This window comes from Mustela putorius, unplaced genomic scaffold, assembly GCF_011764305.1.
Source record: "Mustela putorius furo isolate JIRA1106 unplaced genomic scaffold, ASM1176430v1.1 tig00003976_pilon_pilon_pilon, whole genome shotgun sequence".
In the NCBI taxonomy this organism is placed as follows: domain Eukaryota; kingdom Metazoa; phylum Chordata; class Mammalia; order Carnivora; family Mustelidae; genus Mustela; species Mustela putorius.
This window is the reverse complement of record NW_025422118.1, coordinates 1,382,045-1,407,911: the sequence shown is the minus strand read 5'-3', so window position 1 is coordinate 1,407,911 and position 25,867 is coordinate 1,382,045. Positions and strand designations below refer to the sequence as shown.

General features: G+C 36.3%; 1 protein-coding gene across 3 annotated transcripts in view; it reads right to left on the bottom strand.

Annotated features, from left to right (window-relative positions):
* Positions 1-25,867, bottom strand: part of KAT6A (lysine acetyltransferase 6A) — a 109,910-nt gene that overhangs the window by 52,423 nt on the left and 31,620 nt on the right. For all 3 annotated transcript variants that reach the window (XM_045070982.1, XM_045070984.1, XM_045070983.1), the window contains one exon: positions 3,177-3,285. In XM_045070982.1, coding sequence (XP_044926917.1) covers positions 3,177-3,285 — 109 coding nt within the window. The remainder of the gene's footprint in view (positions 1-3,176; positions 3,286-25,867) is intronic.

The window sequence follows — 25,867 nt, the reverse complement described above, 5'->3', positions numbered from 1 at the left end:
AAAACTAAAACCTAAGCAATATTTCTATTGTGATCAGAATTAACAGTAACAGGAAAAAAAAGTTTCCTCTTCTAAAAGTTAGTATCCATTTAATTATCAGAATTTTAAGAAGGAAAATCTGCCCTCACTCTGAAAAGATTTGTCCCTTTCCTCTAAAAGTTGGTTACGTTTATTTTTCTTTGGTGAGAGAAAGGGCTAGTTAAATTATTTTCTCTTCCTTCTTTTCTATTCCTAAGTAAGCTTCTCTTCTATGAGATGCTATGAAGTTTATTATCAAAACATCACTGACATTAAAGGAAAATGAGAAAGCGTAAAAATCTCATTCATAATCTCTTCTTCCTAGATTAGCCATTTCCTGTTCTACTTTTCCTTTATGGACTTGCTAAAATCCCTTGCGCAGCTTTAATTATAAGGTATGCACAGTTTTGTTTTGCTTTTCTTCATCCGTTTAGTCAAGTAAACATTGTATATATATTCCTTAAACTGAGTAATTCCATTGAGTTGATACCCTGTAACCTACATGGCCATTTCCCTATTGTTAACTATTTAAACTATTACTCGTAATAGAAGACTACAGTGAATTTCTTTCTTTTAGATTAATTCCTTAAAATAAATTCCTGAAAGTGGGGTTGGTAAGATGAAAAAAACATTTCTGTGGCTTGAGAAGCAGATATGTACTGCCAAACATGTTTCCAAATCCTCTGATAAAATATCTAGTGCTACCAGCAAAGTACAAATGTTTTATCACAATTTCATCAGCTCTAGATCTGGGTTCTCTTACTGTTCAAATTTTATTATTATCAAAGCTATAAAATGATACTACAATGCTGCACTGGTATGCATGCTTATTATTACTTGGGTAAAATGTTTTCTTAGTATGTTCAACAATTAACTCTCTCATATAAACTACTTGTTCGTAGGCTCTGCCCTTTGGACTTTGTGCTGGAAATGTAAACATGCTCTTCACACTTTATATCATTTGCCCCTTTACCATAGTTAATGCAATTATTTTCCCCAATTTTTTAATTTTTTTTAAAATTTGGGGTATTTTAGTTCTCAGTCTGGGAAGTTACCAACTGTCATATATTTGACTCTATCCATAGTCTTCTTCCGTGGCTACTGTAATAGCCAGGTCCCGCTGCCCTCCAAACATTCTTGCCTCCTGAAAGAATACCAATTGACACCTTGTACAGTTCCCTCCCACACTAAATAGGGCTGATCTGTGTGCTGTAATGACAGTCTAAGGCTAGGTAATAAAAGATATTATAGGTACCACCTTGCTCTCTCTCTCTCTCAGATTCCTGCTTAGGGGAATCCAGCTGTCATGCCGTGGGTACACATGCAGCCCTATGAAGAAGTCCGCCTGGCAAAGAACTAAGGCTCCCTGTCAACAGGCAGCATGAAGTTGCCAGCCAGGTAAGTCAGTCATCATGGAATGGAAACCTTCAGATAACTGAGGGCCAGTTAAAATCTTGACTGCAACCTCACTAAGGATCACTAAGTCAAAACCACTCAGGTAAGCCACTTCCAAATTCATGATCAACAGGAACATGAATTTTAAAATGTTGCTTTTTTAGCTGCTACATTTTGGAGTTGTTTATTTCTAAAGCAACAGATAACCAATGGTTATTCATTCTACAGTTCTTCAAAAGTTTCCTCTATTGTTTTCAAATTGCAAAGAACTCAGAGACCACCTCAAATATAACATGATTTACAAGGCAGGGCTATCTCCCAACTCTCTCGCCCCCTCACCCCATTTTATTCCCACCTCACCAGGAGCAGACCTATTTTTATCTGTTTCATATACTTGGGGTCCCACATCATTTTTTAAGGGTTCTTCTACGAAAATAGTTTGGAAATCACTGCAATGTAGGATATGTCACTATATTTTTGTCCAATATTTTATGATTTTATGGTTTATATTTAACTGTAAAATCCACCCAGGAGTTCATTTTGGTTTGTGATATTATGCTGGATATGGTCACCTACCACTCAAGATATCTTGCTGCTGCCTTCAAAAACCTTCTGTAAATAAAAACCAAAAACCTGAAAGCTGTATACTTCCTAGATTCCTTTGCAGCTAGGCTCTAGATATGAATTAAATTCTACCAGCTATATGTACTGAGTGATTTTTTGAAAAGGAGAAGTGAAACAAAGACCACTTTTCTCTTGGTACTGTTTTCTAACGATAAAGTCATGAAAATGCCAATACCCATCCACTCTTCACCTTTATGGCTATCCAGAGGTAATTGTGATGTTGGCCAAATTCAGCCTTTCAATATCCAAATTCAGCTAAAGTCCTCCAGCAGCCTCCTGCTTCCACCTCTTCCAAATGGAGGCAGATGTAAGTGACTCTCCTGGTGGATCAGTTCTGTGATACTCCAGAATCAGTCCTTAAATCCCAGCTTAGAGCTTTCCTCTTCAACCCTTCTAATAATTTCACAAACATCTGGTCCTGGTATTAAATTTCCTTCCTCTTGAATTATCTAGAGTGGTTTCTGGTTTCTCAACTAAATCATGACTGTTACAGTATAAAACACTGCTGAAAATTAAGCCAATGATCAAAGATAATGTATAATGTTGGTTTACTAATATGGCCTTCCTAAAAAAACTTGTAAGTTCTGAAATTGCAGACCAAGAATATCTCTGGAATTAACAAACCAGGAGAGTCTTTGCAAAACTGTTTTTAGAGCCCAGGATTTCACAGAGCTCACTAAATTGCAGTGTCAACATTCCATTTCCCAGTGTGAATATGTAAGTTTCTATCAAGAAAAACAAATCCTTATCATCCTGGCTCTATTCATAAAGCCTGATGCATAAATCAAGAAAAATAAGTAGTGATTATTAAAGAAACCGGCAATAATTTCAAACTGATTGCTGTGATTTGAACAGATGTTTGACAGTCAAATATAAAGATCAACAGGAAAAAATAATCTATGGAAAGAGTTTTATAAAAAACAAACAAAAAGACTAAGCCCTGATTTAAATTAACTGAATAAAACATTTCAACTATTACATTTAAATCCCTCCCTTGTCTAGAAGCTCATCTCAGTTACCTTAAACCAGAATCAAATTAAAGTATTAGTTTTATAAGGCTCAAGGATACCATCTCAGTTAAATACACCTCCCTCTTGACCGACCATACATGTTCAGAAGGAATCCAGGGGATTACATACCACTGTTGCCACAGTCAGCACAGGAGATGAGTTCCTCCGGCTTCTTTTCTCGGTTTTGTTCTTTTGTACCAAGACAGAAACTACAGATGGGGATTGGTTCAGCAACAGGCTATAAAGATAAAAACAGTTCACTCAGGTACGAGTACTTTCTTTTAGTATTAATACAAAGACATTAAAATTACAGTTTTAAATTCCTATGAGAGTTTATACATAACCTTAAGACAACTGTTACCATGCTCCTAAATCTCCAACTAAGTAAGGGAGTTTTTTGTTTTGCTTTTTGTTTTTCTTTAGTAAGCGAGTTTCTACAGAGCCTGCTTTGGCTGGACCTTTACAACCAGTCCTTGTAGTGACAACTTTGGTCCAAAAAAATCATTATCTCAACTATATTGGTCACTTAGAAACTAAATGACACAGTATGTATTAAACAAAGCAAATCCTTCATCTAGGGTTAAAAATTTCAACTGAATTAAGCATAAGAAATCACAGTCTCAGTCCTTAAAACGTGATGTCACAAAGGAGAAGTGACGAATGTGCATAAATAAGCACCACATAAAGTGATGGACGTTAGGTGCTAAAGAGGCAAACAGGAAATGCTCTGTACAAAAATGAGAAAGAAATGTCAGTTGTGGTTTGGAGAAGGGTTGAAAGAAGAAGATAACACGTATTAAGTACTAGTACTATGCTATGGGATCTTAAGAGGTTTGTCCACGCACAACTGATAATAACTGTTAAAACTGGGTTGAAACCTAGGTTTCTATGTTCCTCTACAGCACACAGGATGAAGAGAAAGGCAGTATATGTAGAATAAACAAGACGAACTTAGGTGTGCAGTCTGCTAAAGCCAGTGCTTAAAGGATCTGGTTTCTGTGATAACTATGGGGGTGCAGATACATCAGATTGTGAAGATTGCCTCTGAATGTCTTACAAAGAAGCTGGACTTTATCCCACAGGAAGAGAACAATAGAAGGCTATTGAATCAAAAGATGATCACCTGTATTTGAAAAAAAAAAAATTCAGTAGCAATATCAAAGAAAAATGGGGGGAAACCTAAAGACACGTAGAACATTTAAACAATGACTACAATAGTCTGGTGAAGACACGATATTAACCTGAACCAAAGATTATGAAAGAAAAAACAAACCAGGAACAGAAAAAAATAGCTATGGACTTAGAGACCAACTACCTATGGAAGATGACAGAGAAGAAAATGAGTTAACTATATATGACTGACTTAATGAAAAGATGGTGTGAACCGTTAAGTTATCTGCAAGAAGAAAAGCAGGAGAAAAACAAAGAAATATGAAGTTTGATGTTAGGTGTGTTTAGTTGGAGGCACTCTCAGTCAAATCTCAACCATTTATGTGGGACAGAGATATAAAGTCCTCAAGATTTTTTTACTCCACTGGAGAACACAGATAAAATGTCCATCACTACCATGATGGAAGGGTTACAACAAGAAACAAGAGAGGGAGGGAATCGAGCAGGAGAAAAGTGTGTCAGGAGAAGGTTTCCCAGACTTAAGTTCTTCTGGAGGTATTTAAACAGGGAGACCCACTGATGGGGTGTTCAAACAAAATACAGAATTCCAGCTTGGGAGGAATGGAATGAGCTCAGTTTGGGACTTAGTGAGCTTAAAATACCTATGGAGCATCCATGTAGCAATGTCCATCAACTTTACAATACAGGGATCTGAAGTTCAAGAGAAAGGTTAGTCTGGAAATGAAAATCTAGAAATCATATACCTACAAAATGGCTAAGACCTTCAAAGTTGATGAGTTCTCCCATGGAGAACAGGTAGAAAGAAGAGACCTAAGGTCAGAATACAAATATTGAAGTGGCTGTTAGAGGAAACTGCCTAGGAAGGAAAATGGATTACTGAGAGAGTTGGATGGTATATCAATAATGTCCAACACAAGCAAATCAACAGTATTCCTCAGCCAAGAGATTAAATGAGAGATGAACCGCTGGAAGTTGACTTAATAATTGTGATTCTGGTAAAGACTGCCACATCATTTCCCAACTAGAATTTAAATAAAATTGGGGGGGGGGATATGAAAAAGAACAGGGGAGTAAAGTCAGGAAAGACTTCATTGAGAAGTAGAAACTGCAAATAAGCAAGCTCTCTCGGTGAACAGGCAAGCCACTAAATGGAAGCTATTAACAGCATATTTAACTAACAAATGGCTTATATCCAGAATATACACTGAACTCTTACATATCAGTATGGAGAAGACAGACAATTCAATAAAAAGGTAGGCAAAAAAACTTCAAAAGGCACTTCAAAACAGCAAATACGTGAATAATATATAAATGGCCAATGAACATAAGAAACGATGCTCAACCTCATTAACCATCAAGGAAGCAGATCTCCAAGAACGGCTAGAATTCTATAAAGCCTGGCAATAGTAATGCTGTTAAGAAAGTAGAACAACAGAACTCTTACACTGCTGACAAGAATATAAATTGACAAAACTAATCTGAAAACTACTAAAATTAAACACAGGCATATCATATGACCCAGCACTTCACTCCTTGCTATATATCCATCAAATGAAGTACACACACATATATACAATAAAACATACACAAACATGATCAGAACAGCATTATTCATAAAATTTACTCAAACAAAAATTACCCAAATAACCAGCAATGGGTGCACAGATAAATTGTGTTATATCCATACAGTAGAATATTGAACTGTAATGAATATAAACAAATTACAGTCAACAACTTGTATTACTATCACAAAAATACTGAATGAGAGAACAGATATGGAAGAATACATAGTATATCATCTTACTTATGTAAAGTTCAAAAACAGTTCTACATTACCGCAAGTTGAGACAGCAGTTATCTTTAGAGAGAAAGGAAGAGGTAGTGAATTGGAAAGGGACTTCTGAGGTGCTGGTAATGTTCTTTTTATTGACCTGCATGGTGTTTTCAAGGAAGTTAATAATATTTAAGGTACATACTTAAAATCTGTGCACTTTTCTGTATGCTTGTTTTAATTAGAGTTGTCAAACATAAACTAATGAACATCTATAGAGGAGGACAATGTTACCTCTGGAATATTCTGAAAGAAATACCAACAGTGACTTGGACATTGCAGTTTGGAACTTAGAAGAAAGAACAGGCTGGAGAGATTTAAAAGACAGCAACATGCTGACAGCACCCAGTGAGAAGCAGGAGTGAAGCTGTAGTAACGGACAGAGAACAAGGGGAGGAGAGTGAAGAAGTGAGATAAAATCTAAGATAGAAGAATATCAACATTTAGAAGCATCGGGGGTGAAGGGGAAGGGACAAGAAACAACTAGTGAAGACAAGATATTAACCTGAACCAAAGGTTCTGAGGGAAAACAGAACCAAGAGGAAGTGATGACACAAAAATTACGAGACACAGAGAGCAACCAACAATCAATGTTGGGAAAATAAAATATCTACTGGATTGTACAACTAAGCAACAACTGGAAATGTCACTAACAGTGCGCCTTTTTCAATGACAGGGTAAGAACTAAACTCACAGGAACCAACAAACTGCCATGAAAGGAAAGAGAGCAGACAGAAGATAGCTTTAAAAAATGGCAATGGGTTTTGATGTGTTCTAGGTATTTAAGATGAGAAAGACTAAACCTATTTAAATGTGGAAGAGAAGACAGACATGGTCAAAGAGATTCAAGAAAAAAGAAATAACAGGAACATATTATATAATAAGGTTTAAAGCTGCACTGCTCAATATGGTGACCACTAAAACACATGGCTATTTAAACTTGGAAAAAAAAAAAAAAAAACAGATGTAATTCCTCCGTCGCACTAGCTACCTTTCAAGTACTCAACATTCACATGTGGCTAGTGATTATGGTACTGGACAACACAAATATAGAACAATAACATCATTATAGAAAGTTCTACTGGGTAACACTGGTTTTAGAAAAAAGGATGCATTTTAAAGCAAAGATAAAGGGACTTTATAGTATAGGATGATGTAGATGCCTTTTTTTTTTTTTTGTAGGAGAGAAAAGGGAAAGGGAAAGGGAAATGTTGAGGGTGCTTATTTCTGACAGCCTTATTATTTCTGGAAAATAGGAAATAAAAATCACCTGCCAAAAGGGGGGCAGGAATTGGATATATACAGCACAAAAAAGTGCTGACTGAGAAAACTGACAGGTGAGATAGACTGGGTCCAAGAACAAAGATAACAAAAAACACCCCCTATCATAATGGAAGGTGGATACGCATTTTTCAGGTAAGAAACAATCAGAAAAAATGTGTATTAACAGAGAATAAATTCAAAACAGAAGAGAGAAAAGTCAATGCACTTGTCAAGGCCTCCATCTCTTCACTAAAACAGAAGACAGTATTACTTGCTTAAACTGAAGTAGATAGGTATGGGTTTGGGTATTTACAGAGAGCAAAAAAAATCTGGACGTCTCTGTGTGGAAGTGAAAGAGAATCAATTAGTGATGGAAAATAAAACTGTCAATCAGCCTTAACCATATGGCTAATATTGGAGAGTTCTATTTGTAGTTTTTCCAACCAAAATGGTTATACAACTTTCCTTAGCATCTCTGAAGCCTTGGACTGACAAAATCAGAGAGCTGTACATTGAGGAGACAAACCCAAGAGTGAAGTCCACTAGAATGCAAATGCAAACAGTCAACCTTTGAACAACATCAGTTTAAACTACCCAGGTCCACTTATAGATTTTTTACAGTATACTACTGCAAGTGTATTTTATCTTCTCTATGATTTTCTTAGTAAGATTTCTGTTTCTCTAGCATACTTAATTATAAGAATAAAGTATATTAATACTATAACATACAAAATATGTATTAATTATGTTTATGTTATGGGTAAGGCTTCAGATGAACAGTAGGCTGTTTAGTTAAGTTTTGGGGAGCCTACTACAGAGGTCAGAGTGCTGCACTGTTCCAGAAAGATCAACTAAAATGGTGGGCCACAAAGTTGAGACTGGACATCATAAGTAGAAGGGGTCTTACAAAAAGCATCTGAAGTTAAGGTACCAAGGGAATCCTGATAAACTGAAAATAAAGGTCCAGTAGGAAGTAAAAGGACTGAAGACTGGAGTCCACAGTGAAACTTTAGAATTTGTGATTTCCAAAGTATAAAGTCTTAGCTAACAAAGGAAACTTCAAATCGTAAATGTGCATGAATTCTTTAATATTTAGTTAGCACTACTATAGAAGTTTGAGGGAAGAGTCATGAAAAAGGCAGCTAAAGCCCCAACTTTCATAGACTTTACACTCTGACTACAGAGAAAAGTAAAATTAAAGATAATAAATTAAGCAGCCAAGAACTTGGGAGAGCATGATTTTAGAAAAATCATATAAATGTGTTCAAGTCAGTAAAAATGATGACTGTGCCCCAAAATAGGAAAGCTTAACAAAAATTTTTCTGAAGTTTTAGAGAAAACACTGGTAAATGACAGAAACCCAGCACATACTTTAAAAAAAGCAGAGATCATGGTATTAGTATTAGTATTAGTATTCTTCAAATCTGAAGAATTTATTCAGTAAAGGAAGAAAAATCATCTTAGAGGCAGTGAAGACCAAGGAATGTTTTCACTCTTCTTTGGTCTCTCCCCACCTCACCCTCTTTTTAAAATAGGTATGAAAATGGAAAAGCAGCTCTACTAGTAGGATACGGATATAATTCCACATAATGATGTACTAGTGCTAAACTAGCGGTACCACTTTCACACACATTTAGTACATTATATTACTTTAGCAGTCTGGCTAAAAAGGAACAAGTTGGGGTGGTGCCTTGATGGCTCAGTCAGTTAAGTGTCTGGTCATGATCTCAGACTCATGCGACAGAGCCTGATACTGGGCTCCAAACTCAGTGGGGAGTCTGCTTAAGATTCTCTCTCCTAATCTCTAAAAAAGGGGGCGGTGGGCGCGCACCTGGGTGGCTCAGCAGGTTAAAGCCTCTGTCTTCAGCTCAGGTCATGATCTCAGGGTCCTGGGATTGAGCCCCGGGCTCTCTGCTCAGAGGGGAGCCTGCTCTCTCCACCACCCCACTGCCAGCCTCTCTGTCTACTTGTGATCTCTGTCAAATGAATAAATAAAAATCTTTAAAAAAAAATTCTCTCTCCCTCTGCCCCTCAAATAAATAAATCAATCTTAAAAAAAAAAAAAGGAATAAGTTATGTTCAGATAAAGAATCCTATGTAACCTGCAGTTGTGGTGGAGATGGAGAAGCCTACATTATAGTAAGAAACTAAAAGGCAGGGCCTCAGTGGTGGCTCAGTCAATTAAGCATCTGCCTTCAGCTCAGGTCATGACCTTGGGGTTCTGGGATGAGCCCTCTTGCTGGGTGGGAGCTGGCTTCTCCCTCTCCCTGACATTCCCTTTGCTTTGCTCTGTCAAGTAAATAAAATCTTAAAAAACAAAAAAACAAAACCTAGTATCTAGCAGCTGCTGCTGCTGCTGCTACAAAAGGGCAGAACAGGACTGTATTACAATTCAAACTCAGTTACCATAAATAACATACATTAGTAACAGCAAGTGCTTGCTTAATCTACTGCTACTTTCAGGGATAGATCAGATCACACTTAAGGAAGCCAACATACAAAATGAAGAAAAGAGAAAGTCTGAAAAACAAATTATTGTTATTCTCCAGCATAGGAAATGCAGTCTTCAAAAATTAAAACTATGTAGTAATCGGTTTTCAAATACGCATCCTTATCACCTGGAACTAAAATAAAGTTCCCAATGGCAGAAAATGTTATTTAAAATCGTACTTAAGAAATCCTTAGCAAAACTGTCCCTATATATTCCCATATATTCTCTGTAACATTACTGCTGTTAATATTTCTACATACAATCAATGCTTCATATTGCCAGATTTTTTTCTATTCCAAAACAAAACAACTAAGGTCATTTAAATCTGTTCATTGAAGCTGCTGAGGGGAGAAGGGCAGCAATTTACACAAACTGGCTGCCTCGTCACTTAGACCTGTGTAGACAGTCTAACTCAATTATTATGATACTTATCAAATGACCACAGTCCTATTAAACCTTGCCTACCCACTATATAAAACAACATGCTAATGGCAACCTTACCTAAGTTGTTTTTTTTTAACCTTACCTAAGTTTTAATAGTATTGATTTTTTTTACGTTTTTATTTAAATTTCAGACAGTTAACATACAATGTGTAATACTAGTTTCAGGTATCATTTAGTGATTCAGTATTGGTAGTTCCAGAGTGAAAATCAGGCTGAAAAAATATATGTTAAGTCAAATATAGACTTTAATTCAAACAGACGCAAATTACATAGGATGTTTTCAGTAACATAGGGCACCACAACTATAACATCGTTAACCTAAACATTTCACACTGAAGATGTTTACTCTTTGGCATCAAAGAACCAAGCACAAAAATGATAAATTTTTCAGCTACCAAAACAAAAATGAATCCACAGAAAAATACTACTACTAGCAATAATTATATATTGATAATTTCAGGGTATTTTTTAAAGTGCAATTTGGGAAAGAATAATAATACTCCGAGGATTAGTCATTTTAGCTGTTAAGATTACAAACCAAAAAAAAAATAAATCATCTAGCTTACAATACAAACCTATGAGTTTTTCTCTGATCAAACAGCACACCTAATCAGTAATTGTGTGATTTGTTTTAGAATGTGCCTAAATTCTGTTAGGTGCATAAAAAATTCCAACTCCAGATCATTTTTATTCCCAAAATATTAATGAGCAGGACAGTAAGTCAGAAAGGGCTAAAACTACATTGGGTTCACTGTAAGATTTGAACCTGAAATGTACTAGGGTGATTCTTAGGGCAGTGAAGAGACTTTCGTTAACATTTTCCAAGTGAAACTCTACAAGCTGATTTCAATTTTTCCTCTATCACAGAGATATAATAACAACTGGTAACTTATGAATACAGTTTTTAAAAACCTGTGTAGAGATATACAACATGCCATATAACCACTGTTCCAGTCCTGTCCAAGCATAGTCTTATAGCTTACTGTTTTCCTATCTATATAAAGTGAACCTGTTCCTACAGCTAATAAAACAAGAAAAAAAGTTTGTAGCAAACGACTTTACACAACATTAAACACAGGAGCAAGAGTAAACCTGTTAAAAGGTAAATCAGAGCACGTCACTGGGCTGCCCCCAATCCTCCATGCAGTCCAGTGGTTTTCACCCTACATTCAACGCCAAATGAACTACAAGGCCCCATGTGATCTGCACCCCCACATATAAATACCCAATTACCTCTCTGACCCATCTTCTACAGCTCTCTCCCTCTTACATTCTACACTGGCTTCCTTGCTAGGTAGAGCAAGTCACACGTTCCAATCACAGGGCCTTTGCATTTGCTTACCATCTCTCAGCAATGCTCTTCCCTAGATCTTTCCAATCTTTAATCAAAAGTCCCTTTCTCAGCATTAGCAAGGCTTTCCTTGACCACTGCATCGAACATTTCAAAACAACTTGCCAACAACAAGAATTTATATCCCCCTTCTTTGCTTTATTTCTTCCCCTGAACCCTTTTCACTAATTAACATATTGTGTGCTCTGTCTCCCACTAAATATAAACTCTATAAGGTTCATTTCCATCTGTTTGTTGAGGACTGTATTCCCAGTACCGTGAATAGTACTAACCTAACTAGTTAGTTATAATTATTATTAGTATTATTATTAGTTAGTTATTCTAGCTAGTGTAGAATGTAAGAGGGAGAGAGCAACAGAAGATGGGTCAGAGAGGTAATTGTGTATTTATATGGTCCTAACCCAGTAAGAATAGTGCCTAACATACAGTATGCATCCAATAAGTGCTCAATACCTTAATTAAACTACCCTGTAGAACCAGAAATAATAATAAAAATACTATCTTAGAGCAATGAGTTTGCAGGAGCCTGATAAAGATGTGTGCATCTTAATAATATATAAATGCTCTGTTTACAAAGCAATCTCACAAAGTAATTTCATGGACTCAATAACTAAATTTAAAATTTCTGCCACAGGAACCCACTTCCATTCAATTTCTCCAAAGTAGGGGGCGAGACTTGTGGTAGCAGGCACTTAGACTGCACCTTTTGTCATCTGTTGCCTGAGGGTGCCTTAAGCACCATGCTGAGATCTTCATAATAATCACCAGATGGCAGCATTGAGGCAAATGCATAGTAGATACTCTTCTATGTAAACAGCAGTGGAGTAGCATTTGACTTGAGCTTTTGGAAATAGCTTTTAAAACCAAAAACAGCAAAAATTTTGCCCAATGATCTCTCCTATGAGATTTATACTATGAAAAAAATAATTTTTAGACACAATCATTTAGACTATCTTAAAAATTTCTGTATCATCTAAGGCATTCCAATCTGAAAGTCCAATTTCATTTTCCACAAAGACTTGTCTTTAATTTTTTTTGAAACCATTATCCATTTGTTACTGTCTTCACTTTCTAATATCTTCTGAGGAACTCAAATCTATCTTCTTGTCTCTGTTCTTAAACACTGACATAAAGAATAGGCAAGAATCTGTTTTAAAAAAAAAAAAAAGAATCTGTATTGTTCTATGTAATTATTTCTAGTTTTCTCCAGACTGAACTGAGTAGTTCTAGAATTTATGACCACCAGAATTTTCAAGGGAAAAAAACTGCACATGTAAACTTAGATTTACGACTTCAGGAACCTCTAAGAAATCATTTCATAAGCTAGCAGCCAATAAAGATGTGTGATTTCTTAAAAGCTACAAATTTTCTCAAGTTTTATGGCCACTGGAAATTACTAAGACAAATTAACATAGCTAATATTAAGAATATGAAAGTATATAACTCACATAAGACTCCCTATAACATCCAAAGATGCACTAAGCAATAACGGTCACATCATTCTTCCTTAGACTTAATACATATGCATATATACATATAAAATTCTATAAAGAATTATAAAAACAGGGGTGCCTGGGTGGCTCAGTGGGTTAAAGCCTCTGCCTTTGGCTCAGGTCAGATTCCAGGGTTCTGGGATCAAGCCTCATGTCCCTCTGCTCTGCAGGGAGCCTGCTTCCCCCCAACCCCTCTCTCTCTCTCTGCCTGCCTCTCTGCCGACCTGTGATCTCTGTCTGTCAAATAGATGAATAAAGCCTTTAAAAAAATTATTTAAAGAATTATAAAAACATTATTAAAAACATATTCATCTATAATTACTGCAACTCATTTTTTTAAAAAAATCAAAATCTTGATTCTGATTTTTTACAAGTAGTTAAATGCATACAGGCTGAATGCAGAACAGAGGTTACCAGAAGCTGGAAGAAAGGAAGAATGGGTAAGTTATTGCTTAATGAGTACAAACTCTGAGAAGATGATAAAATTCTGGAAATGGATAGTGGTAATGGATTTGAAGCACTGTGATATATATAATGCCACTGAATTATACACTGAAAAGTGTTTAGCATGGTAAATTCTGTTATTTTTACAATTTTTAAAAACTGAACTAAAAAATTAAGTGATATGTTTCAGTCTCACAGATCACATGATTTAAGTAACAGGTCAAAACTCACACAGTGAGAAGCAACTAACTTCTAATCTGTCTTCATCTTAAAAACCTCTATCTTTTAACTGTTCCTGTGGAACCCTTTATTATGTTAACCCTGACTATAGTAATTAATCAGACTTACCAATACAGCTTCAATCCCCCTCAAATGAAAAAAGTTTTAATTACTAATCACAAATTCTGGCTATTGAATTTAAATGTTAGCCATTTTATTCTCACTGCTCCCACACTGAAGTTGGTTTCATCTTTTAATCTCATTATATAAAAACAGCTCACCCTTATACCTTAATATTTTTCTTGTAAGATAAGTCTAACAATTAAAATCTATATCTATCAAGCACTGCTTAGTCATAAACTAAAACCTCTTTCTGACTGCTATGTATCTGATCCAGCCATGTTACCCTGCATGAAACAACAAAAGCTCCTCTCAAATCTACCCACCTAACTCACTTCCTTACTATTTTTCAATCTACCACCTCGCCTACCTTTGAATTCTTCTAGTGGTTCCAAGGTATTTGTTTATCCTCCCCCTTAATTCTCCCACATTACAATCAAGTAAAGTAAATTTAACTGCCAAGTTAATTTTTTTCAATGGATATTTATTTCACAGAACTTGCAACATTAATAATTTTCAGCTGAGATGTCATTTACTAGTTGATAATATCTACTGCCGAAATACTCTATTATGTATAATAAAGCTACAGTAATGGCTCTATTGTACATAATAAATACCCAAAGGATAAAAAGGAGGTTAGAAAGGAGAAAATTATTCTTAGGCATGATATAGTGGAAGAAATCAAAATGATGTTCAATGGCTGAGCACAAGGAAAACAAATTATTAGGAGGTTATCAAAATACCATCCAAAGCATAAGAAATCTGGTAGATATTTGTTACGCATTGTAACAGAACATAAAAATGTGATTAAGATAAAAAAGCAGCAGTACTAATATTTTCAAAGCACTTACAAATGTCAGTAAATACAAAATAAAATCCACGCAAAATTATTAGAAAACAATTGAATACTATTCACATCACCCCCTTACACACCAAAAAATTTAAAAGTCTTTTGAGAAGGTAACTGCACAAGTACTTTTATCCGACATAAGAAGGCAAACAAACAGGCGCATTGAACTAACTCACTTTAGGAAGCGAATGGTTTGTGAGAAGGTACTTGTACTATGTTGAGAAGGCTGAATATCCTAATACAGTGTTCTCTTCCAGCAAGACCTCCTCTCGGTTTTATCTAGTTCATGCTTTCACTAATAATGGCCTTTCATGAACTCTTCCTGCTCCTCCCAAATCCTTTCTGACAGTTTAGAATTTAGTTTTTCTTGATCTTTTCCAAAAGACAGTACTAAGAAAGCAGAAATCACCCTAGACCTCTTAAGTACACCTTGTACACTGTATATACTAAATAAGCATTTACTGAACTTGAAATACAACAAAATCATGCTTAGCTCTAAAAAGGTTTATCAATTCTTACTCAAAGCTTCTCCTCCAAGATGCAATAATCTTCACAGGATCTGTCCTTGGGTAGGATTTAATCTCTCCAAATTTGTCAGCATTCCATACACGATCAAACACTCCATGGTTGCTTATTAAACATTTTTTAGATCATCTTTTCCTCAAAAGTATATAGTTGCAAAATACATATAATATTAAAACAATATGAGTGGCCTGGAAAAGAGTCTATTTTTTATTATTAATAGTCTATAATAAGGTAACCCTGTATAATTCTAATCAGTCCAACATAACCATTAGCCATTACAAAGTGTTAGTAGAGGTACTAAATTGAATTTTTATTTTGATGAGTTCATTCAATGACTTGTACAATTAGACACAATGAGATTATTAGTGATATAATTAGATCAGTAATGATCAATTTCAGCTTACACTTTTACCATGTATACAGTCCACTGTAAATTTAAATGAGAAAGCAGTCATCTATCAAGATACTATAACAATTTTCTTTTTCTTAATCAGGGGTGACATAAAAAATAACAATGTGCATATCTGCTGAGTTTAAGTTCTATGCTAAGAAACTGCAGAGTTCTTTCTTTCACATATTCATCAGTTCTTTAAAAGCTCCACTTCGTTTGTCAGTGATGTATCATTGTCTTTATTCATCCAAATAACATACTGCCAAGTTATTACTGCTTCTCCTTTCCTTTGTGGTCCTTTACTTTCTATTTTAGTTTGTTTTATATCCCCTATGGCTCTTTCCTAATTCAGAGTCACATCACCATATGCAATCTTCTACAAGGACTGACTCACTGTAGTCTTTGATTTTTTTTTCCCTTGCACATTGCTTTCAGATTAATCACCATAAAATACTGTTTTTAAAATCTAGCTACCATCCTGGCTCAAAACTTACACAGCATATATCCTAAATGCCAACTCCTATAGCTTGGTGTTCAATTACTTCCATCATGTATATCAAACTACTTTTCTCACACTATCTTTCTCTACTCCCAATCTATTCACTTGTCTTGAGAGATCACATTTTACGCTTTTTCTCCAGGTTTTACCCTATGCCTCAAAGTACTTTGTATCCCTGCCACTAGGAATCAACTCTGCAGAGCTCAGAGACAGAATAAGTTCTGCCACTTATGGCTTCACTTTGCCCAAGTTAGTTAGCCTCTTTGGTGCAGAATGGTACAACATACCTACCTTTCTTTTTAACTTACTATAAAGATTAAATAGGATAAAGTTATGGGAGTGTGATTCAAGTGTAAAAAGCATCTAATAAATGCTGATTTCTTATATCCCCTTTCAAAATTGTATCTCTCCTTTAAAGCTTATCTTTGTTAAGGAACCACTGCAACATTTTAATTACTTTTATTAATATATAATGTATTATTTGCTCCAGGGGTACAGGTATGTGAATCATCAGGCTTACATATTTCACAGCACTCACCATAGCCCACACCCTCCCAGCTATCCATAACCTAGCCACCCTATCTATATATGCTTAAAATACATAAAATATAAATATATATAAGATATATAAAAGTGATGGTTTAGAAGCAGCAAAATGTTCAACAAGACTTTCCCATTCACTGCATTTTTAAGAAACTACAACCATAGGCATTTATTCTGGCCAAACTTTGGTCTAAAATAAGTAACTGGTGAACAAATTGGCATACAGCATTATTTTCTTTAAGACCTATCAAAAATAGTAACTTATACGTATCTGATAGTATATGCAATAAAAAGTAGTGGAACCTACTTACTAACTCTATGCTGTCTGACTCCAAAGCCTGTACTCTTCCACCTAGGACTGTGCTCTCTTCTTATGTATACTGTTCTCAGCTTTTCTTTCTTTTTTTAAGATATTTATTTATTTATTTGAGAGAGACAAGAGAGAGGAAACATAAGCAGGGGGAGTGGAAGAGGGAGAAGCTGGCTTCCCATCAAGGAGGGAGCCCAAAGCAGGACTCCATCCAAGGACCCTGTGATCGTGACCTAATCTGAAGGCAGATGCTTAGTGACCGAGCCTCCCAGGTGCCCCAGTTCTCAGCTTTTCCTACATACAGTTTAAAATCAAAACAAAACACAAAGTAGGTCCAAACTACATTTGTTAAATTTATTTCCACATCAACAAATCCAAGTCAGCATCATCTTTCTAATGGCCATATAACATTTCACTACCTGTTGTAAGATATTTAGCCAATCCCATATTGATAAATATTCAATACTTCTAATTTTTTATCACACTGAATACTATAATCAAACACCCCTGTACATACATCTTTGTTCACTTTTTGGATTATTTCCTTAGGATGTATTTCTTGAACTGGAATTGCTGGATCAAAAGATTTACACATTTCTAAGACTTTTGACACATATTGCCTCTCTGAGGCTGTACTCCCACCAATAATATCTGTGCCAGCTATGAAGCTGTTGTTTCAATTCCAAGCTTGCCCTTACTCTGCTTTGTGGTGCTAGGCTCAGAATGCATATGTCATTTCTTCTCTGTCAGCCACCTTTCCATTAGGCTCCACCGACAGGGAACACTAGAAGGATACAAGAAAGTAAATATGAAAAAAAAAAAGAAAAAGAAAGAAAGTGAAGTGACAAAAAAATGGACCCTTCTACTCTTCCTGCCAGTGCCACCCTAGCATGGGTCCTTTTTCCCAGCAACAGCAGTTGCTCACAGACTTCGGCTTCCTACAGAAGATGGATTTCTCCCAGAAGCAGCCTCATCATGCTCCCTCAGAAGTACCAGGAGTAGCAGAGCAACAAATCCTTTTGGAGGACTGCATCTCAACCTTTGGGACCCCTCTGTAAGGTTTTAATAGCAATCAAGCAGGGAGACCTCCTCAAAAATGTGAATCCAAACTCCATGGGACCCCTCCTCTAAGCCTCTAGGTTCTAATAACCCCAGTCTCCTTCTTTTTTCCCTCCAGCTCTAGAGGTGGTAGCTGCTTAAGGAAGTTACTACCTGTGTCACTTCAGTGTTCCCATTTGTTTGTCACTTCTCTCAACCTCTGCTTTATCAATTCCCTGGACTACACTCTCTCATACTTTCTGTTCTCCTTACCATAACATGACTGATATGTTATCTGATAGTTCAATTATTTGGCATCTCTATATTCAGGGCAGTGTTATGGACTGAACTCTATCCACCCCCCCCTCCGCCTACCCCAGAATTCTTGGGCTGAAGCCCTAACCCTTAATGTGACTGTATCTGGAGACAGGTCTTTTAAGGAATAATTAAGTTAAGTGAGGTCCCAAGGGTGGGGGCCCTAATCTTAAGAGTTCTGGTATAATACAAGAGAAGGAAAGGGGGGACAGCGGCATGCATTTATGTGCCCAGAGAAAAGGTCATATGAAACACAGCAAAAAGGTAGCCAGCTGCAAAACAAGGAAAGATGGCTCAGGAGAAATCAATCATGCTAGCACCCTGATCTTGGACTTCCAGCCTCCAGAACTATGAGAAGAAAAAAAATCCTTATTTTTTTAAGCCACCCAGTCTATGGTATTCTGTTTTTAAGCCCTAGATGACTAAGTCAGCTAATGAAATCACCTCACCCTACTCTCATCCTCAATATTATCTCCACATATAATTATCCATACTATCTCTTATACATAAGGACACTGAGTCAGATGCCAGAGAACAAGATGCAACAAAAACCGGTTCCCTGCTGCTGGGTCTTACAACCTAATTGTAAAAATAAAACATATGCATTATGTTTTATTATCATTACTCTGCAATACAGAGTAGCACACGATAAGGAACAAATGCAATGAGAATACTGTAGTGAAAGGCAACCAAATGAGCTTATACAAATTTATGTTCTGCTAAACTATAAGTCTAAAAGACTCAGAAAAAAGGAAGTAGGATGCCATCTTATTTTTTTAAGAGCTATATAAAGCTTTAATTAATAGCCAACACCTTTTCTTTAGACCTGGATTTAAGCAGTCTCACCAAATCAAAGAATAGAAAGTAATTTTTTTCTCTGAAATCAGACATTGTCTAGATACTCAACATTATCAGCAGTCTTGAAAATAAGAACTCCAAATTTAAAGATCTCATATTATCTTCTTTAATTCAACATACATTAAATAAATGAAATCACTTTTGTTCTAGAAATGTCTATTTGCAATGCTGATTAACAATTAAAAATCAATACCTCTCTAAGCTATCTTCAAAGTCCTTTGAGAAAATGTCTCTTCCTGAAGAACAGAAAGATTTTTTAAAAGCAATGTAATAATTTCAGGTAGTTACCAGTACCTTATCTTCTCCACACTATCCTAATACTGCCCAGAAACACATACGTGCACATGTATACACATACACCCTAAGTCGATATTACATCAAATTAAAATTTCTCTTTGAGACTTAAATATATTTCATCTTCAGTACTACCACCGTAACAGTAAAAATAAAGCCTTAAGTGTTTAACAAGTTTGAAGCCTGAGGACAGTAGCTTTTCAAAAGAAAAGACAGTATAATGAGGGTGGAGAACACAGTGACGTAACGCTCAACAAGGAAAGCCCTGACAAGTGTAGCCTGCGCACACACAATAAGAGATCAGGAAAGCGAGGCTGGTTTGGTTTCATGCTGCAAATTTTTGGCAGACATTCAATTCCTTCTGCTGTTTTCCTAGCCAGCACATTTATCTATGTAATGTCACCAGATCTAGGGAGGGAGTGAGGTTGAGAGGAGGGGAAAGAGGAGAAAAAACTGTTTTACGGGCTGCCAGCCCCTCCGCACATGCTGTTACTATACAAAGGATGTCTAGAAAGCCAACGTGCTGCACAGATCCAAATGCTACAAGCAGACACACGCACGCACATGCACGCGTGCACACACACACACACACACACACACGTGCGCATGCGCACATGCACTCCACCCAAAGAACAACTGCAGAAAAAGGAAACTGCCTTTCGAAACAAGAAAGCCTATAATTAAAGTCTTGATTCACAAGCAGAGACTCTCTTCTGAAATTGATTTCAGTTCTTGGGGGAAGGACAGAGGCAGGAAGGTATTCTAACCCCGTGGGGGAAACAACCAGTATTCTTCAAAAAAGACTGAGTTGGTCTGGTCCATCCCAACTACAAGCATATGCTACCACAGAAACAAACCAATAATACTCCTGAGAAGCAAAAGTATCCTGTCAATTAACAATTACCTTATGAATACCTGATGACACTTTGCCAATGAGTATATGGAACGAAAATGAATTTTAAGAAACAGTTTAGGTACCTAAGAAACGTAAATCTTGTCTGTAGTAGGACAGTTTGCTATTCTTAGCACTCCTGTGTGTACATACACAATAGTAATACTGAAACCGAAACTGTAAATGGAATATAAAAATAGAGATTAAAATTCATAGCTCATAGAAATAGTCAAGACTAGCAGTTTCTATAAATGGACATTCCAATCCCATGACTTATTATATAAGTTACTATTACCAAATGCAATACATGAAAATACAGACCCTGAGCATTTATTTAACCTGAGAAACCACTCAATCTATTCCTCAATCTTCTCTAGTCTAAAAACCAAAATGCTTTTTCAAGATCAAAATGCTGCATCTCCAAAAATAGCATACAATCTGCCCCCTAAGAATGTGTCATAAGAAACAAACAGGAAATATCGTGTGTTGAAATCAGGAGAGTTTCTTTTTTTAAGATCTTATTTATTCATTTGACAGAGAAACAAGGAGAGAAGAAACACAAACAGGGGGAGTGGGAGAGGAAGAAGCAGGCTTCCCGCAGAACAGGGAGCCCAATGCGGGGCTTGACCCTGGGATCATGACCTGAGCCAAAGGTAGACACTTAATGGCTGAGCCACCCAGGTGCCCGAAATCAGAAGTTACAAACAACCTTGTTCTACACTGATGTAGTTTACACACACAAAATATAGTCTTCAGGCAACAGTAGTGCTTAGCACTTCCTTAAAATTAAAATTTAACAATGAACTCATTAAGGAGGTGGCTTGATAGAAGGCTATCCAGATTCTCCAGTCCTAGTTCCCCAACGATGGGCAAGTAACTTAACCTGTCATGGTTCTTCATTGGTAAAATGAAAATATCTGACATGATTATCTCTAAAGTATCTTTTTTCTTAATTTCTACAACTACAGGTATTTATTTATTTTTTTTAAAAAGTGAGGTTTCCTACTTTTAAGGAGCTTATAATCTATTTAAGGGTAGTCAAAAATGAATTAGCAAACAATGGTAACACAGTGACTGGCCCAGAGAAGCTACTTAATAAGTGTGTAAACTGCTCTGTGAGTCCTGACTTTAAGGGCTTAGAGTCTAAAGGAGGACAGGCGAAGCTGAGATAACTTCAAAAAGAGCAGAGTTCTGCTGGGGCTAGAAGGTTCATTAGAATTCAACATAAACCCCAATCAATTAATCCAAATTCCATGTAGTTATTATCTCATTATCCTCATTCTATTGATAAGGAAAATGATATTAAGCATTAAGGCTTAAAGGATACTAAGCACTAACAACCTAAAACACATTATTTGCAAATTTTATATTACTTAGTCCAAATTACTGCTCAGCCCAGTATGACTGATTTATGCAGAGCCAGAAGACTAATAAAAGATTGGGCTAAGTTTGAACACGACAAGCTTGATCCACAGAGAGTAAATCACAAAGCTCCTCTCATTAGGGTACGTAATCTAAAGCTAACATTTTTAACTACAAAAATCCTAAAGCCTAATAAATAAAAATAAAACCCATCATCAAGCAGTACTTTCTTTAATACGGTCCTTAAGAACAGTGCTATTTTAAGAGAACTTTCTGTAGGGATAAAAATGTTATCTGTGCTGTCCAATATGGTAACCACTAGCCACATGTGAGCTACCACATACTTGAAATGTGACTATCATTAATTTTTCTTAAATTGTAATTTATATAAATAGCTACATGTGGCTAATGGCAACTGTATCGACACAATTCTAGAAAATCTATATAGAGGGAAGACATTTTAAAACTGAGTAATAAAGTTTTAAAGTTGATGAATAAAGCAAAATGAAAAGTTGACTACAGCAATACTTACACAGCAACTTTTTACCTTGAAAAACAACTTTTAACATAAACTCTATAGTGTATGACTTTATATGCATACTACCCTGTGCATGACTGACTGCTTTATATATCAAGTGCCTCAAATCATGTATCACCCCTCACCATTAATACAATGCTCTCAGGGTTTACCCTAACTGGTTGTTGAACATATACCAGGTACCTATACTGGCTCTTTCTTCCTCCATGAAACAGAGATAACAGTAACTAGATCTGTTTGACTTGATTAAATGAAATAAAGTGGAAACCATAATTAAAACATAAAAAAGCAGTTATTACTTTACACAGGAATAAAATTTTAAAATATATTTACTGCTAATATCTCAGCAAACGTCACAGTAACTGTGATTCTTACTGAACAACCATATATAGCACTACTCTAGTGTATATAACCTAGCAAGGAAGATTAAAAAAAAAAAATACAGAAAAGGCAACAAAACAAAAGAGTGTGCACAGAAAAGGTAACATGAGGTGTCCCTAAGATGACTGACATGTTCGTATGCATTTTACATTCTTTGTAAACCTTTAAAGTTTTTTCTGTTTTTTCTCAAAACATCTAAAATTAGCATCCTTGCCAAAAGCACAGAAAGAAGTCTCATTTTAAAAAAAAGAACACATCTGCCTAAGAAAAAAAATAATAAACCCAATTCTGCAGTGATAAATTTATCTTTATGGAATTAGTCTTGCTATATACTGTCACAGATCTTAATCTCAATCACAATGTGCCTACTAACAATCCCAGACTGGAATTTAAAAGAACAAAACTCTGTGGTGTGTACAAATTCTGTAATCTCCCTAATGTAAGAATTCAAGTGGGCTTTATTCAAGATTGAAAAAGTAATCGTAAAGTGCATCCTTCCAACCTATTCTCAAATGTGTACTATAACTATCTATGGGGCAAAATGGCAAGAAAGTATTAATTTATCTGGGAAAATTTTTCAACATTAGCCAAAAATCACTCAAACAACCTTCCACTGACAGTATGCCAGATGCTTGCAGATCAGAAAACCCGAATACTCTTTGAGTGAACATGACAGCTAAATAATATCAGTTTCCTATGGGAAAGTAAAAGAGAATTAGGTTCTGATTCTAGGATTTTAATCTTATCCATAAGGCAATTACATTTACTAATTAGGACTGATCTACAGAACCCTTGGCTCTGTTTACATCAGTTCCCAAAAGGATTTATGAAAGCACAAAGCTGTACCTAGCTTTCTCCTACACACTTTTAGGCAAGTCTCTTCCCAATTTAAAAGCCCTCAGTCTCAGAGCATCCTATCCTGCAACAACTGATCATCGCCTCCCCCTCAAAGGGATTTGTGGGGGCAGTCCAGGTTTACACCTGTCCCTGGCACACCCTTTCAAAAATAACCTGGTTTGGATGACAAATTATATAATCACCCTAACCTTCACTAATTCAGCAATCATTCCCACCCTCGTCCATAAGCTTTTCGTACTCTACTATGTATTCAAACATTCTTAAGTCCAGACCCTTCTGTCTTGAATTTTGCACAGCTGATTAAGAAAATAACATAAAAACAGACAATCAATAGGAAAGTGTTAGAAAGGGACAATACAAGAAGCTGAACAGAAGCCCCCGAAAGGTAAGCACAATAGAGCAATGTGAAAATTGCTTTAAAACATCTGGTTGGCCAGTCCACTGCATTAAGTAGCTAGAGAAAAGAGCACTGATCAGACTCTACTGACTATTGTTTTCAGTAAAATTCTTAAACTAGGTTTAGACCTATACCTACTTATAACTCTTGGAAATTATTTCTATTCAAATAAAAATAATAACAAGCATAAATAATTAATACCAGAATTAATCATTATTATATTCAAGGAGTAAAAAAAAAAGCATCAGGTGTGGCAATTTAATGTAGGTTCATTTGGAGCCCTTAACAGTGGCTACTGTGTTTCTGTCTATCCACTAACCCCCACCCCACAAGGCCACTAAATTGGGCCAACTGTAGAAATGCATTTTGAGTCATTCATTCAAAAACCTTTATAGGCCTACCATTGCCCCATACTGTACTAGACTGTCGATACAAAGGTAAACAAGATAATGTCCCTACATTAAAGCAATTTATATAGTCTAGTAGTAAAAAGACAAAATTCAAGTAAGGAGATGGATAAAATGACTCTCAACTGTTTTAAGCAGTACTGCGAAGCGAGTAAGAAGCTTTTTTTTTTTTTTTTAACAGATTGAGTCATTTCAAAGTCCTTTATTTTAAGATTTTATTTATTTGAGAGAATGAGAGAGAGAGAGAGAGAGAGAGCTTGAGAAGGGGGAGGATCAGAGGGAGAAGCAGACTCCCTGCTGAGCAGGGAGCCCGATGCAGGCAGGACTCCATCCTGGGACCCCAGGATCATGACCTGAGCTGAAGGCAGTCGCTTAACCAACTGAGCCACCTAGGCATCCCACGAGTAAGCAGCTTGTAAAGAGATGGAAATGGAGCTATCTGTTTTAGAAAAAGAACCTCTGTGACACTGAAGTAGAGACCTAATACATGGAGAGCTTTTGCCTCTAGCTGGGGAAATCACTGCATGCAGAAGGAACAGCATGTGCGAAGGTCTCAAGAAGAGAAAGAGCATGGTATATAAAGAAATTAAGAAAAGAGCAGTAAGCAGAAGTGATGGTCTAGATATGGAAAAGGGCTAGTTATTCCTTTAAGGATATCAAAGAAGAATCAAAAAGGACTCCTTGTTTTCTGGCTTTGATAAGGAGTGGATTTACTGGTATGGGGGAAAAAAGTAAAGAGGAATCAAAAGTTTGTTTTGTCCACACTGAATCTGAGGTAAGATGTTCAACTAAGAGTGACTGCTTAGTGATATGCATGTGACTTCAACTGAAAACCCCAGGGATTTTCTGAACAAAATCTGAAAAGATCCCTTTTGGGGCTCCTGGATGGCTCAGTTAGTTGGGCATCTGACTTCGGCTTGGGTTGTGGTTTCAGGGTCCTGGGATTGAGCCCCTTGTCTGGCTCCCTGCTCAGCGGAGTCTACTTCTCCCTCACCCTCTGCCTGTCCCCCCACTCATGCTTGTTCTCAAGTGCTCTCTCTCCCCCCCCCAAATAAATAAATATTTTTTTAAAAAAGAAAAGAACTATAAAGAACAAACTGAAGGTTACCAGAGGGCAGGTGGGTAGGGGGATGGGTTAAATAAGTGATGGGGATTAAGGAAGGCACTTGTGATGAGCACCAGGTGTTGTAAGTGATAATCACTAAATTCTACAACACCTGAAACTAATGTTATCCTGTATGTTAACTAACTGGAATTTAAATAAAAATTTGAAAGATAGGAAAGAAAAGAAAAAAGAGAAAAGAAAAGAAAAAGAAAAAGATCCCTTTTTTCCTCTAGGGTCAGGAAGTTGGAAGGATCTGAGTCCTAAGAAACCTGCAACCATGATCCCAACCATTTGGAGAAAATCTATCTGAAATAAGACACACTGTAACCAATTCAAAGAGAGAAGCAGAAATGAGAAGAGAGAAACCAAGCAATAATCTAACCCTTCGTCCAGCTGTCCCTAAAGCCAATTCAATCCCTGTCCTTCCTTGTAGTTTGGTAACATACACGATTAATAAATCATTTTTTACT